General features: G+C 45.5%; 2 protein-coding genes across 16 annotated transcripts in view; one reads left to right on the forward strand and one right to left on the reverse strand.

The window, feature by feature from the left end:
• The window catches only part of KLHL18 (kelch like family member 18), a 56655-nt gene extending 44289 nt beyond the window's left edge, over positions 1 to 12366 (reverse strand). For 2 of the 5 annotated variants that reach the window (XM_072786448.1, XM_072786446.1), the window contains exons 1-2: positions 11088 to 11250; positions 4662 to 4766 (exon numbers count right to left, since the gene is read on the reverse strand). Coding sequence is in view for 2 of the 5 variants with exons in the window: in XM_072786444.1 (XP_072642545.1) it covers positions 11088 to 11216 (129 nt within the window). In the remaining 3 variants the exon portion in view is untranslated. Of the gene's footprint in view, positions 1 to 4661; positions 4767 to 11087 lie in introns of all 5 variants that reach the window. The other 3 variants (XM_072786444.1, XM_072786445.1, XM_072786450.1) reach the window with 3 other exon arrangements.
• The window catches only part of KIF9 (kinesin family member 9), a 55938-nt gene continuing 50934 nt past the window's right edge, over positions 11108 to 16111 (forward strand). For 3 of the 11 annotated variants that reach the window (XM_072786437.1, XM_072786438.1, XM_072786440.1), the window contains exons 1-2: positions 11391 to 12123; positions 12656 to 12896. In XM_072786437.1, coding sequence (XP_072642538.1) covers positions 12860 to 12896 — 37 coding nt within the window. In that variant the 5' untranslated portion in view covers positions 11391 to 12123; positions 12656 to 12859. Of the gene's footprint in view, positions 12124 to 12655; positions 12897 to 16111 lie in introns of all 11 variants that reach the window. The other 8 variants (XM_072786442.1, XM_072786441.1, XM_072786443.1 and 5 more) reach the window with 8 other exon arrangements.

Raw genomic sequence — 16111 nt, forward strand, 5'->3', positions numbered from 1 at the left:
TTTTGATGGCATTTTAAAGCACGCTGTGTGAAACCTTCTATTGATGGAGCTTTAGATCTCTCTGCTTTAGGGGGCCCTGCTGCGTAAGTGACTCCGGAAGGGGGAGAGGGAGGAAGTGGCTGACCAGCCAGGACTAAAAAAAGATGTGGGTCATGGTCTCATAAAGAGCCAGTGAAGAGCCAGCGAGAACATTCAAGGCCTGTCCCAGCCCACACTAAGGCCTCCCCCTACCTCTCATCCATGTCCAGCAAGGTAGAATGTGAGAAGAAAGGAAGACGACAGGAGGGCAGATTCCACCGAAACCACTGAACATCTAACTGTACCAACAACATGTGACTTTCAGATGTTCCTTACCAGTCCAGACTCCACACCATGAGAACTCAGAGAGTTCAGGGTACATTTACCCACCTCTCCAGTCATACCTCCCACCTCAATCTCTTACTTGTTCCAGAAACATCCTGTCTGTGCACTTTCATGCTTGGGCCCTTGAACAGGCTCTCCTCAGCCTGGAATGCCTCCTCCCACAGTGTCTGCCTGTCAAAGTCCTATTCATCCTTCAAGGCACCAATCAGACACTAGCCTCTCCATGAAACCATCACAAATCCTGTGAACTGGAAATAACTGCCATTCCTCTAGTGTTCCCTTAGACCTCTGGTCATAGCTGTGCTGTTACAGAATTTATCACACCCTGCTTTCTCTCATAATTAATTATGGGTATCCATCTCCTCCACCGATCTTTAAAGGCCAAAGATAGGGGCTGATCCCCACTGCACAACAGGGTGCCTCATGACCTAGCAATGCTCCACGCACAGTTATACACCTCATTATTATGCTGACTGAAAGAGCGTCTCACACACAATATCAGGGGCCCTTTTGGACAATACAGCAAGCACTTTTGAACACCTGAAATACGCCAAGAACTGTGCTGGATAATGAACGGATGCTTCACAAGTCACAGGAGATTAACATCTGGATGGGAAGAATGAACACGCAAGCTATCTATACTGTGTTCAGTATGGTAAGGGGAGTAGGTGCAAAGTGTGAAGGCAATGTTTCTGGAATCTTCATGTGCACAAAGTGTAAAAATCAACAGATTCTGGTTCAGTGGGTCTAACGTGGGTCCAGAGAGTCTGTATTCCAAACAGGCTCTCAGGCTACATGGAAGCAAGGACAATATCCTTTTTTTTTAAGGATATTCTAAAATATTCTAAGTAATTCTCAGTAATGAGGGGTAAGGTACAAAGGAAGAGGGAAAGATTGACTAAACCAGGAGGGATATGAGAAGACTCAGAGAGATGGATTTCACACACCCCACACCGTTCGTTAACAGGGCAGCAAAAGATGGCTCGGGTCCGCTTCGTAGAAACATACAGGCGTGCAGCTTGTGACAAGACAATGCTGAACAGACACAGTGCAAAGTGCCTTAGGAGAACAGAGGAAGGAGTGTCTGGCCACTTCTTTCCCTCTGAGAAAACAAATATATATGAAAGGAGCCTTGGAGCACGGGTAAGATTGCTGGCAGATGTGAGCAATACTCCAAGCCAAAGGAATGCTACAGCAAAGGCTCAAAAGAGAACACAGGTCATGAAGACAGCCAGCAGGAGGATCCTGGAGGCAACTAGGGGAGAACAGAGAGGTGCCTCGTCTGCAGGATCCTGATTATCAAGAACACTGCTGGTGGTCCTAGAAAAGTCCACCAGGACTGGTAGTCAGCACCACCAGGACAGGCTTAAGCTGTCTCACGTCTCACAGATGCAGTGACGGATTTCTGTGAGCAGCTTAGAATAATCAGAGATGCAGTTAAATCATAGGCCTTTCCTTTAATCCTTCCTGAAAACCAGCCACCACCTGCTGCTGCTCCTGCACTCCCACCATTCAGGTGGCTCTCCCCAGATGTCTTGCTGACTTAAAGGGAGAGCCTACAAAAGGGGAAAAAAGACAAGCTTTTTTCCAAGCTTTTTTCCAACACGAGTAGGAGCACCTCTTAAACCACCAAGAGCTGAACAGCCCTGGTCTACTTCCTGCTTCCCCGGCAAGTCTCTACTCTCTGTAGTGCAGAAAAATAAAAGTCGTTTCAAGGACAAGCCAGAACTGGCCTCTCTTGCTCTGGGCATTAGCATCATGTCTCCTGTGAAAAGTCCAGGTGAAATCCTGTGCTCTCTTCACGAACTCCGGAAAACGCACCCTACCTTTCTCATGTGTGTCCTGAACACTGTGCCCTGATTGTCCACTCATAAACAAATACACGAGTAATAACTGTCTACCTTCATTCATTCATTCATTCACTCATTCAACAAGTATTCACTGGGCCACTCAAACTGTGCTGGGCCTGGGAGTGGATCCCTCCAACCTCATGTCCTTCCATTTTTCTCCTAGGTCACTCTGTTCTTATCACACCAGCTCTGTGGTGCTTCCCAAAATACCAAGCATGCTCCTGCCTCAAGGTTCTATGCTTACTATTCCCTCTACCTACAATACTTTCCCTCAGATACGCTCATGGGTCATTCTCTCATTTCATTCAGATCTCTATGTACAGAGGCTGGTTCTGGTCTAACAAAAACAACACTCTATCAGTCTTCTTGTCCTGCTTTATTTTCCTTCCTAGCACTTATCATCACTGGACATTTTATACATATTTGTTTATTGTCTGCCTCTGTACCCCCTACCCCTCTACTCAGAGGGGGTGCCTTACCCTGCTCACGGCCGTGTGTCCAGCACATGGAATAGTGCTTGGCATGAGGAAGGTGCTGACCTATCTGCTGAGGATATTGTTGAATAAGCATGAAATGGGAAGCCACTCAGAACCAGAGAACTACAGGGTTGGACCTGAGCCTGGGGAAAAACAGTCCAATAGCTGTACAAGGACCATCCCCTCAAGTGTCTATAAGAATTCTCTCAATATACTATTCAAGAAATCCTGGGTTAGGAAAAAGATTAAGAGGATCCAAATTACAACAGCGGCTTACTAAGTAAGTGCCTGTTATATAGACATGTCAGTGAATAAATCAGTCATAGTTCCTGCTCTCATGGAGTTATGATAGTGTAAATAATTACATCATTGTCATTGTGATAAATGTCACAAAATACAGGATGAACTGAAGCCAATTCCAGAGTTTCCATCCTGAATACATGGATGGTGTGCCATCTATGAACAAAAGCAGTGATGGTTTAGGAGGGAAAGAGCTTTCATTTGAGACACTATTTAGCGTAAGGATCAACATGAAATGCAGCTCTAGTATTTAGGAGCAAAATAAGCAAAACAAATAGATTTTTGAAAGCCATTTATAATTCACAGAATACACCAACAAACTTTTACTTGAAAGACATTTTAGCATTAGTGTGTTTTGCTGGTCCTCAGGACAGCTCTGTCAAGGTTACAGGACGTTTAGATTTTACAAATCAGCACAGGAAAAATAAGCTCATGACATGTGTCCATCGTTTAAATATTATGTGACTCTTAGAAATCAATTCCTTTTAAGTGATCATTAGAAGTGCGGCTACAGGGCTGAGCTGACAAAATTTGGCTCTCAACAGCTGAAGCAGCACACTACAAAAGCGAAAGAACAGGGGAAGATTACTCCTTGGTATCCCATGTTTCTCATCAGTGGGTTTGGACACAGAGCCAGCTTCTGTTTTTAGGGTCTTTGCAATCAAAGCACTATGAGCAATCTCGCTTGCCCATCTTGAGCTTATTAGCTTTTTAAAAAAATTGTGGTAACATATGTAACATAAAATTTACCATTTTAACCATTTTTAAGTGTATAGTTCAGTGGCATTAAGTATATTCACATTGCTGTACCATTTTTTTAAAATTTTTTTTTTAATTTTTATTTATTTATGATAGTTACAGAGAGAGAGAGAGGCAGAGACACAGGCAGAGGGAGAAGCAGGCTCCATGCACCGGGAGCCCGATGTGGGATTCGATCCCGGGTCTCCAGAATCGCGCCCTGGGCCAAAGGCAGGCGCCAAACCGCTGCGCCACCCAGGGATCCCACACATTGCTGTACCATTATCCCCACTATCTATCTCCAGAACTTTTTTATCTTCCCAAACTAAAACTCCATCCCCACTAAACACTAACTGCCCATTCCCTCCTCCTCCCAGTCCCTGAGTAACCACCATTCTACTTTCTTTGTGTACTCTGGTTACTTCATTTCAGTGGAATCACATACCATCTGTTCCTTTGTGACTGGCTTATTTCACTCAATATATAAAGTCTTTAAGGTTTATCCATGTTGTAGCAGGTGTCAGAATTTCCTTTTTCTTTTTTTTTTTTTTCAATTAAGTAGGCTCCTCACCCAATGTGGGGCTTGAACTCATGACCCTGAGATCAAGTGTCACATGCTCTACTGACTGAGCCAGCCAGGCACCCCAAATTTCTTTCATTTTTAAGACTGCATAATATTCTATTATATGTATTTCAACAAAATGGGGTACTATTTTGTTCATCCAGTCAAAACTGGTACACCTTGGGTTGCTTCCATCTTTTGGCTGTTGTGAGTAATTCTCCTATGAATATATATAAATATCTACCCTTGAGCTCATTTTTTGAAAAACATTTTTGTGTTCTGATCAGAATTGCTGCACACTCTGCCCAGAGATATTGGGCCATTTGTGAACTATCTACCGTGCCTGCCATAAGCCCCAATTCTGGCCCTTACCTTCACGGCCCTGAACACAGCCAGTCAGGTCCACTGGAACACAGGAGCCAACACGGTCTCCTCTGGCCTGCCATTCTGCAAGCAGCTAAGCATCCTCAGCTTCAACTGAGACAGAAAGGGAGCATGGTGTCTTTAGTTAACGTTTTGGAAATAGTCTCCTTCAAGCTCCAGCAGAGCTAAAAGACTTTAAAGATGAGATGCAAAATTTAACAGTAACTTCTCCTTTGTCAGTTATTCAGTCATCAACCAGGATAGTCCTATGATCACCTGCAGTGAGCTGGAAAAAGAAAGTTCTTCACTTCTGGTCCATCTGTACTCTTTAACAAGAGATGCTTCCACCTGCTAGATACTGTATTGGAACAACAGAAGTATATGCTGGGGCTGTAAAAGAAGTGTAACCTACAACAAAAGCCTTGAACTTTACAAAGGCCATATCACTATACAACAGGGGTCTGCCAGCCACAGCCAACGGGTTTGGCCTACACTTATTTTTGTAGATCAAGTTTTAATGGGACAAAGCCATACTCATTCATGTATGAGTTATGTACAGCTGCTTTGGTGCCACAACATCAGAGTTGAGCAGTTGCAACTGAAACTGTATGACCCACAAACCCTAAAATATTTACTATCTGGCTCTTTACAGAAAATGCTTGCCAACTCCTGGTTCACACATCTTGGTTCCTTCTCTTCTCCCAAGCTGGAAATGAGTGGTGATTTGGTCAGCTGTTCATGTGGAAGAGGCCTTCCTAAACTGTGGGGAAACTGGCTGGCTCTCTACCAAAGAGACAATAGGAATGCCCACACTCAGCAAATCAAAAGTAGGACGGGAGGTACCAGACTGATAATTTAGAAGAGGCGAGGAACACACCTTTAGACAAATGTGATCCCATTTTCCATCGAACTGCCTGCTATAGGAATCATCCCTGAACACAGGCTTCTTAAACTCATGCAGAAGCATCACGGCGAACCCCATGAATGCTGCTTGGGTGGTAACTGATTTTTCAGGATGCTCCCAACTCCCTTTCCCTACCCACACATCGGGCAGCCACAAGCTCTTTCATCCTCTGACTGGTGTTCAAATGTAACAGCATTACCCACAACATAACTTGAAGAAGAAAGAGCAAAACTAACTGTTTGATGAACATGAATTCATATCCCAAGTGCAAGTGCTCACGTGCTCTCAAGAAGCACATTCTTCCTCTTGGGTCTAATTGTTCACTCAAAAGAGGCAAGCCTGGAAACAAACACAAATGCCTCAGAAAAGTCAGTAGAAAACTCTGAGAATGAACAATATTCAGAAGCACAAGTTTTTCAATGCAGTGCCATTTCAAAATCAAGAGTCCAGAATTCAAAAGGCTAGCAAATAAAACTGGCATCTTTTTTTTTTTATTTTAAACCCATATCTTTTTTCTCTCCTGAAATAGAGCAATGGTGTTGCAACCGGACATATACATCGCTGTCCTCCATACTCGAAAATGACACTGCGGGGGCACCTGGGTGGCTCAGTCCACTAAGCATCTGCCTTCAGCTCAGGTCATGATCCCAGGATCCTGGGATTGAGCCCCACGCTTAGCTCCCTGCTCAGCAGGAACTCTGTTTCTCCCCCCTCTCTACTGCTCCCCCTGCTTGGGCTTGCGTGCTGCTATCATATAAATAAATAAAATCTTTAAAAAGAAAAAGAAAATGAGACTGCATATGGCATTCCCTATTCTGCTTCATAACAGCAGCAGAGCAGGTGAGTAATCTGAAAGAGGATGCAAAAGCATTCCTTCCACCACCAATAAAAAGCAATGCTGGATCCCAGAAAATATAGCTTTGTGCCTTGGGCAATCCCTTAATATCCCTAAGCCTCAGGGTTTTTTTAATATTTAAAATGAATCGCTCTGATAGACAACCTCTATGGCTCCTTTTCATAGGATTCTCCTAGCTCTATAATTAACCTGTGTAACTCACTATGCCACATATAACATAAAAAAGGCATGCATCAACAAGTCCTTACTTCACTTCCTGATATCCTTTCCACACACTCTTTCGTCACCAAATCAGTGTGGGAGCAAATGAGGCAATATTTCAGACTCAAATGTGTGGCTCTTGAAGCCAGCTTCAATGAGAACTGTGTACCTGGATTTAGTGGGTCAAAAGGAAATATTCGAATACTGTGCCTTTTACCCATGGAAAAGACGTTTCCTTCTGGAGGATAAATTCTCAGATCTGGGTTCAAACCTTAGCAGGGGCCTTAGGAAAATGGTAGAAGATTGATGCCAGCAAATCAATGAAAAACCATTCATTAGTGGTTGCAAAACAGAGCGAGAAGGAAGCTCCTCTCCTAAGCTTATGGGTCAGTGAATAATATGCAAGTCTGGTGATCCCATTTTGCTCTCACAAATAAAGAAAAAGGAGTAGGTAAGGAGAGAACAGAACAATGTTTAAGCGCTGGGTCTAGATCTTATGAATAACAAACTATGGTGAACACTCACTGAATCTGGGGAGTCTGCTCAACTCACTGGACCCAGGGGAACCTGACAGATGCGGCCTGAGCACTGGGCAACTGGTAGCCCACAGGAAAGGAGAGGAAACTGGCTGTTGGCAAAAGGGGATGAGAGTCTCAACAGATGCAAACCTCTCTACCCAGACCAAGGCTTTTTTGGGCTTTTTCTGTTAGAAGAACAATACCCAGCTGGATTCATAACCTATGAGCCAGAGATGGGCCCCAGGGGAATTGCCTGAGTGCAAAATTTTACGTGTATGTTAAATATGTTGCATTTTTCTGGGGAGGGGGTTCATCATTTTCAGTTTTTAAAAAAAGGTTCGAGTCAACACAGACATAGAATAGGATTTTAAAAATCCAATATCATTACCCTTTCTGTTCTACCTCTTCTTAATAATCCAATAGGTGCCCAAGAAATTTAAATTTCAATTATTTCCAAAAACAAAATTAAGTAAGGTTGGAGAGTTGGAAGTGAATTTTGAGAATGCATCATACCTGCTAACACTATCACACACTCCCTAAAGCTCGGGAAGATAGAAAAGATGACCTGTTGGTAAGAATGAGTACAAGTGACTTGAGGTAGATTAAATCACATGGTAGCAGATAGAATCGGGTGCGTCACTGTCAGTGATAGAAGAGGCACCAGGAGAGCACGAAAGAACATTTTAACCAGGAAAACAGAAACCAGAAGTTCAGTCTCTAATTCTAGCTCTGCCTAACTCAATCTGTGACTTTGAACAAGTCCCGTCCTCTGGGTTTGGGTTCTCATCTGTAAAATGCAGGCTACTGAAACAGAGTAGTGGTCTGCAAACTCTGTTAAGACAATGAACATTATGTTTAGATAAAATCATCCAGAATTCATTAGAAGCTAAAACAAATTCAAAATGGCAGGTTAAACATACTCATTTATTTCTCCTCTCTAGAAACCCCATCGTTATCATTCATAATGACATCACTGTTCATAAATCTCTGCTGTAAGCTGAGCATTTACAACATGATTACTTTAAGCGCATTAACTAATGGAATCCCTAACACTCTTATTAGGTAGGTGATGATGTCCATTTTACAGATGAAGGAACTGAGTCCCCAGGTAGTTTAAGTAACTTGCCCAAGTTTCCAAAACTAGTAAGTGGCAGAGTCAGGATTCAAACCCAGGCAGTCTGGCTTGAATCTGTGCTATATCATCTCTCAAACTGACAATCAAGGAACAGCAAAGCTCCCAAGGAAAAAAAAAGCTGAAAGAGAGAGAGAGCAGATAAAAAATATCAGCAAACTTTGGAAGATGAATAAACTGGCTCAACTGAACACTGAGTGCTGCACATGGCAAGCCACTGCAGAGTCTCTGCTAAATCTCAACTGCTGGAGATTCAGGTTTCCTCTGAAGATGTGAGCATAAGGGAGGCTGAAATCAAGCAGTACTGGCCCCCTCCCCTAGGTAGGCAACTTTTCCGTCACCACTCCAGCAGAAGACTGGAGGTTTATCATCTGGACAGGATGAATTAGAGACTCCAGACTTGGGCATAAAGGGAACCAACCACTGAAGACAAAGAAGTGGCACCATTTTGGGGGATTAAGTGAAAGTCTGCAGGTGGAAGCAAGAGCCCCCAGGCTCCTCCCATCAGGAGGTTCCTAGAATAACAGCCAAGCTCATTCTACTCACGCAGAAGCCTGAATGAAGGTCCATGGACTCTGCACATATTGCATTGAAAAGGGCAGGTCCATCACCCTACAGCTTTGGCTCTCAGAATGTAACGCCAGGCCAGGAGTAGTAGCACCCCTGGAAAATTTGTCAGAAATGTAAATTCTCGGGCCCATGCCAGACGCACTGAATAAAAAAATTCTGGGGTGAGGTCCACCATTACCTGGTGTGCGAACAGGCCACCAGGTAATTTTAATAGCTGCTTAAGACTGAGAAGCCCTGCCCTGCAAGGAGGCCCACTAGTCAATAAATCCATCCCACAACAAAAAGCGTCCAACTGATTTTTCAGTATGTATTTGGAAGACAGTCCAGAAACATCAGAAGTTTCAGGAAAGACTCCATCCTGAGAAAGACCAAAACAGATATCACAGAGCAGCTCTAGTGCAGGGGAGTGAAATGAAGGAAAGCCTGGTTTGTTGGGCTTCTCCCCGGCCCTCACCATCACACGGCCAAGAGCTACTCCTCAGGCTGTACCTTGAAAGAGCTAGAAAACCAATGAAACAAACACTCTAGGTCCTCTCCAGCTCTGCCCTGTGCCTTCGTGCTAGTCCTTATGTCCCAGATGCTTGAAACTAACACAGCAATTTAGACTGACATTATCGATGGAACTACCTCTGATAACTTTCTTGTCCCTATGAATGAAAAAAAAGCACTGTTATGATGAAGAGTTGTTATATTCTGTATTGCATTAAATGCAGAGACAAAACACATTGCTTCAATTTATATAGCGATATCTGTACCTGTCCCACTCCATTATACCCTCTTGCTTCTGTGTCTCACGAGCTTTACCCGGCTCACCCTTACAGCCTAAATCTTAACCTCCAAATTCTCCCCTATTACTGCTTTTCACCAGTCTCTACTCACCCCAAGTCTTATTACCACAAGCAGATCATTCTTCTTACAAACCTCTAGCAGCCTCGACATCTTCTACCATGTAATCAACACAGACGAAAATCTCTCATTTACATTTACCTCCTCTGCGTCCTTTATTTAGTTCATCTATCTCAAACCCCTTGGTCCCCCGCTAAAGATCCTTTTTTCCATCCTTTTTCCTCTCAGGCCACTTCACTCCTCTCTTGGAAAACCCAACCTCCTTCGGAGGATGAAAAACCTAAGCCAGGCATCATGCAAAGAATACCACAAATTTCCTCACTGAATTCTCACACTAATACCGGGAGTTAGAAATCACCCCTGTTTTTACCTTTGGAGGACTGATGCTTAGAGAGATTAAGTAACTTGCCCAAGGTTACAACCAGGATTTTAATCCAAATCCTTCTATCTTCACACTCTTAGCCATTCTACTCTCCTGTATCCAGAGGTCTGACTCAAGGCAGGGGGGGGGGGGGGGGGGGGGGGGCGCGTTCCTTAATTCTGTAGAAAATAAGCAGGGCAAAAAGATCTCTGCATGTGCACATATATTATACGTGGTCCTCCACAGATGCTGAGAGCCTTCCAGCCAAAGCCCAATAGGCAACACACAGTTCACAGCAGCACCTTTCCACCTGGAGGGCCCCTGAGGGCTCAGGAGTTGGGCCAAGGAGCAGCACAGTATGTCTCTCCGGCAGGAATGGATGCAAAGCAGGGGAGCAAGGCTGGCTCCTGGGCCCAGGATGCCAGTAGGGAACAGGTGGTTAAGGGATGCCTCTCCCCACGCAGAAGACCTTTGCGGAGGTAGTGAGGATGGTGCACCTTCCACTGCGGGGCAGAGTGGATGCCCACCTGCAGAGACATCCAGGTCTGATTTTAAAAGCTCTTAAGAGACAAGGTAGTAATCTAACTAGCAAGGGCAAGCAATGACCTAAGGAGAAGCCTGCGCCTTACAACGGCACAGCTAACTTGGAGGGGCACAAAGAAATGTCTACGGTGACAAGAGAAGGTGCTTCACGGGTGCCCATCAGAATGTAGAGGCGGCCACCGTCCCCTCCTCTCCAGAGGGGCTGTAAGTCCATTTTCTACCGTCTGTGTGATAGGAAAGGCAGGCGGGCACCTCGACGTCTCCCACCCCGAGGGCCTGAGCCGCGCACCTCCCAGCCTGTCCTTCTAAGGGCGGAGAGGCTGTCCCCGCCCGTCGCCCCACTCAGCCCCAATCCCCCGCTCCCACTTGGCACCTGTCTCTCCCCTACTTGGTCTCCCTCCAACCTCCTCGCCCCATCGCTCTGCCCGCTAGACCTCTCTCCCCCCCTCTACCCCCGCCCCTCTTTCCTTATCCCTCAGCCCCACGCTGCCCAGCGCTCCGTACCTTGAGCGTCACGTCGCACAGCTTGCCTTGCCGCCGGATCTCCTCCATGACGCCGTAGCCCCGACTAGGCAACTCGGACACGGAGAAGTGCACCAGGTCCTCCAGCTCCTCCGCGCCGTCCTCCACCATCTTCCCCGGCCGCCGCGACTGCGCAGGCGTGGCCGGCCGGCTCGATACTAAACGGGGCAGGACGAGGCCGCGCGGAGCGCGCCAGGAACGCCCGGCTGGACGCGGGGGGCCCTGCGCGGCCGCCGTAGTCTCCTACCGCTCTGTGCCGGAAGTGCCGCTGCCCCGCTTCCTGGTGCGAGCGCAGCCTTCGTTCCCTCGCTTTCCCGACCGTGCTTTTGCGCCTGCAGCTGCCTCAGTCTTTCTGGATTAGCCGGTCCCATCTCCCGTCTTCCCGATCCAGACCTGACCGTACTCGTATCCCGACTCAGGGCCGCGGACTTCATTTCCGCCACTACCCTGACATTTCCGGCATCGGCGGAAACGTCCGGTTGCCATGGCGCCTCTGTACACAGTTCTGCAGCCGCGAGTGCGGGGTTGCGGTCGCTGCACAGGTAGCGGTCCAGCAGCTGGCGGGCCACTGCCTCCACACCGGGGATCCTGGGCCACGCGCCGCCCGGGTGGGGAGAAGCGAGGCTGGAGAGGGAGTTTACGCCGAGGCGGCGGGCAGCGGCTGCCATCCGAACACCGCTCCATCAAGTCCCCCTGCTTGGCTCGCTGACCCGGGAAACTGGAGCGGAGGAGAGGGCGCGGCATCGTGGGCGCGCTTGCGGGCTGCCTGGGGCGTAGGGTCTTCGAATCTAACGTTCTTCGGTCCCACGAGGGCTCTGCGTCGGTGCGGAGGTTGAGAGGGCGCGAAGTGGGGGACCGGAGGTCTTCTGGACCCTTCCGTACTCGTCAGTTTTCGAACTGGAGGGGGCTTGGGGATCGCCAGGTCGAGCCACTCGCTTTGCAGATGAAGAAACCGCACCAGAGAAGGACAAGAATGGCCCCAAGGCCCATTGCCTCCCGCGCTCCACGCAAGGGTCCGGTATGTTGGGTGAGGAAAGGGGAGAAGGCCAGTTCTGCCTGGAATCGAGGCCGGCTGCGTTTGAACTCTGTTTGGGGTTCAGACGCTGCCGCCGCTCTGATAGCTGTGAGGATTCCCTATGAGAGCACCTGGCCTGGGCAGGAGCGCTGCAAGGTAGGGAGGGACTTGTCCCAGCAGATGCTCCTTCTCCTTTTATCCAGCCCTCAGAGGTACTTGGTAGCAATTCTGTTCATTCTCACCCTTCAAACAATAAGGAAACCACGAGCCTCTCAGAGAAGTCTCCTGGTGGCCACTCAGACGTCCACTTACTTACAGCAGAACTATATAAGGGCGGCGGCCATGAGAGAAGAGCATTCCCCCCAAGGTCCTGGCAGGGAAAAACCGTGCTAAAAGAGAGGGCATGGTGAGGGACTGAATATGGCTTTTTTGCAAGTGGTACCTGGAAACTTAGTGTCCTCTTGGAAGGGCTGTGGACTCAGGGACTGGAGGTGATGTGACAGGGAGTGACATATGCCCCTTGGGACTCTCTCAGTAGTGACCGAAGATGGACCCACATGTGGAGATTCAGCCACCCTCTGACTTCCAGCCATGACCATCACTACCAACCACCATTTCCAGAGTTCCTGCTCTGTGCTGGGTACTGTTCTTGACATTGAGCGGGGATTCAAAAGAGATAAAGCACAGTTGTATCCCTCAAGCAACTTGTAATTTAATTTGGGAGCGGAAACCCACTCAAATGATGCGGCGTAAGAATGATAACAAGCGTTATTTCAGTAAGTGCAAGATGGCATGGGGTCTCTAAATGTCTGGGTGTTTAGTGCCTGCTGAATCGCAGCCTTACAGGAGGACTTAATAGTGAAGGCTTGCGGGGGAGCGCCTGGCTTGCTCAGTTGGTAGAGCGTGTGACTTTTGATATTAGGGTTGTGAGCTCAAGCCCCATGTTGGGTGTAGAGATTACTTAAAAAAATAAAATCTTGGGGATCCCTGGGTGGCTCAGCGGTTTGGCGCCTGCCTTTGGCCCAGGGTGCGATCCTGGAGTCCCAGGGTCGAGGCCCTCATCGGGCTCCCTGCATGGAACCGCTTCTTTCTCCCTCTGCCTGTGTCTCTGCCTCTCTCTCTCTCTCTCTCTCTCTCTCTCTGTCTATCATGAATAAATACATAAAATCTTTTAAAAAAAATCTTAAAAAAAATTAGAGAAGGCTTGCCTTAGTGGGTATAGCTCCTGGCATACTTGGAGCCATGGATGTGAGCATGGGGTGGGCCTTGGGAAGATAGGGGTCTGCATGTGTGTGCTGGCAAATTGCAGGCCCCACTCTGGAGGGGAGGGCAATGCTTGAGCTTTTCTGTACCATTCCTGTGCTGAGTGGATGGGGGCTTCCAGGAGTGAGGCCTGGGCACCTGCCATCTGGGCTGATTTCTTTTGGAGGGCATCTAGGGTGGGAGGTTGGGCCCTCAGACTGGTGTGAGCAATGGTTCCCAGAACTTTAGAGATTGATGGTAAATTTGCTTGAGTCAAAACACACCTTCCGCCACTCGCAACTTCCCAATAGCCTAGATCAAAGTGAATTTGGAATTAAGATTTTCTCTTCAATTTCCTCAGTTTGGGATCCATGTTAGAGCTATCTGTGGCTTTGTATTTAAGTTCAATTTTGCAGACAAAAATTTTAGAACTGAAATTGGATAAGCCATCATCCTTGATCACCTGAATACCTTTCAGACTCATTTTTCTAAAAATCAAAAAGTCTGAATGTTCCCATAATGGCTGTGAAAAGACTTCGTGAAATAATTACTTAGGGAATGTAACAAGTGGACACAGCTCTACAGTAGACAAATATGAAAGTGACATGTTTGCTTATTTGATTTGACATCTGAAGGGCTTGTAATGGTTAGGGTTTCACTTGTCAATGTCATTGAAACTGTAAATAAAGGGCAGGGACTGTCTATTTAATTTGTTTCTTTTTTTTTTAATTTTTTTTTTAAATTTATTTATGTATGATAGTCACAGAGAGAGAGAGGCAGAGACACAGGCAGAGGGAGAAGCAGGCTCCATGCACTGGAAGCCTGATGTGGGATTCGATCCCGGGTCTCCAGGATCACGCCCTGGGCCAAAGGCAGGCGCTAAACCGCTGCGCCACCCAGGGATCCCTTTAATTTGTTTCTATAGAGATACTTAATACGATTGATGACAATATGATTATAATAGGAAATCTAATGGTCATTGCAAGTTGTATTTAGACGTAGAGGAACATTAATATTTTTGAAATATGCAGTCATTTTTATGAGGTAACATTCATGTAATGTTGTTAGATAATAACACGTAAAATGTTAATATTCTTTGTTTAATGTGCTTTTTTAAAAAGTAAAATAATTAACTGTAATTTGGAGAAGAAATCCCTGTCATGCATGACTTTTTCTTTACAGTAAATGTCTTAACAATTAGTTTTTTAAAAATATTTTGCGGGATCCCTGGGTGGCGCAGCGGTTTGCCGCCTGCCTTTGGCCCAGGGCGCAATCCTGGAGACCCGGGATCGAATCCCACTTCGAGCTCCCAGTGCATGGAGCCTGCTTCTCCCTCTGCCTATGTCTCTGCCTCTCTCTCTCTCTCTGTGACTATCATAAATAAATTTAAAAAAAATTAAAAATATTTTGCATCTTAGCAGCTTATTTGTTAAAGTTCTTTGCAGTAGCTCAAGCAAGCTATTTTTTCCTTAATAACTATGTTGTTGCTTGTTTTCCAATTTGAATAGGAAATTGAATCAGTGCCCTACGTCTCATGTTTCCTTAACTACTCATAAATTCAACAAATTCCTTTGCTGGTGGTTTTTTGTGTTTTGTTTATTTTGTTTTTCAATAATATCCTGGAGATTTATTTGGTTTCAACTCCTCTCTCCTGACCTATGAAGGTACAGGTTATTTTAGTGGCAAATGCCTGGTTTCTTACTGAAGTGGTTTAACCATGAGAAGGGAGGTCAGAAGAGAAGTGTACCATGAAGCACACTCCAAACCCTTGGGCCTTGTCTCTATTCCAAGTGTGTTTTGTACATTTGGAGCTTGAACTCTAAATGAGTTTTTAACATTCTTTCTTTATATGTATAGCTCCATAAAAGTGAAATCATTGAATGTGAGAGCCTAGTGTTAGGACTACATGATCATAGACTACTTAATATTGTTCATGTTATTTGAAAAAGAAAGTGGGCAGCCCAGGTGGCTCAGCGGTTTAGCGCCGCCTTCAGCCCAGGGTGTGATCCCGGAGTCCCACGTCAGGCTCCCTGCATGGAGCCTGCTTCCCTGTCTACCTTGTGTCTCTGCCTCTCTCTCTCTCTCTCTCTCTCTGTCTCTCACGAATAAATAAATAAAATCTTAAAAAAAGAAAAGGAAAGAAAAAATATTAGATTGATATTTGGGAAACTTATTTTTAAAAATATTTTATTTAAATTCAATTTGCCAATATATAGGATATTAGGGAAACTTATATGTAAAATTAGAAATGTTTCCTCTCTGAACAATTTAAAATTGTATTTTGTTAAATACAAATACGTTTTGTATTTCCCCAATAGTTTCAAACAATGAGGTTAAATATATTTTCATAGACTTTTTCTTGTTTTCTAGTATACTTAAATAGGTTTAATACAATTGATGATGATTACAGATTGATTTTTTCCCTTAGCTTTCCTTAGAGCTCTTGACATTCTCTCTCAATACTTAATTTTTTTATTCTCATTGTATAAAAGGCGCCTGAAGAGCTTAGTTTTAAATTCCCCTCAAAGCAATAAACATAGCATAGTCATTCCTTCTGTTTAATAACCCTCTTTGCTTCTCCACTCTATGTCAGTGCTGGAACCAAAATTTTCTGTCTAATTAGTATTAAATATTTTTACACAGGCTCTCTTAGGAGAGGGCCTCTTGTGATTTCACCAATGAGACTAATATCCAATAAAATATGAGATTTATTATCATTTGGTTATGCAATTCAATTTTTAAAAAGAAT

Source organism: Canis lupus, chromosome 19, assembly GCF_048164855.1.
Source record: "Canis lupus baileyi chromosome 19, mCanLup2.hap1, whole genome shotgun sequence".
In the NCBI taxonomy this organism is placed as follows: Eukaryota; Metazoa; Chordata; class Mammalia; order Carnivora; family Canidae; genus Canis; species Canis lupus.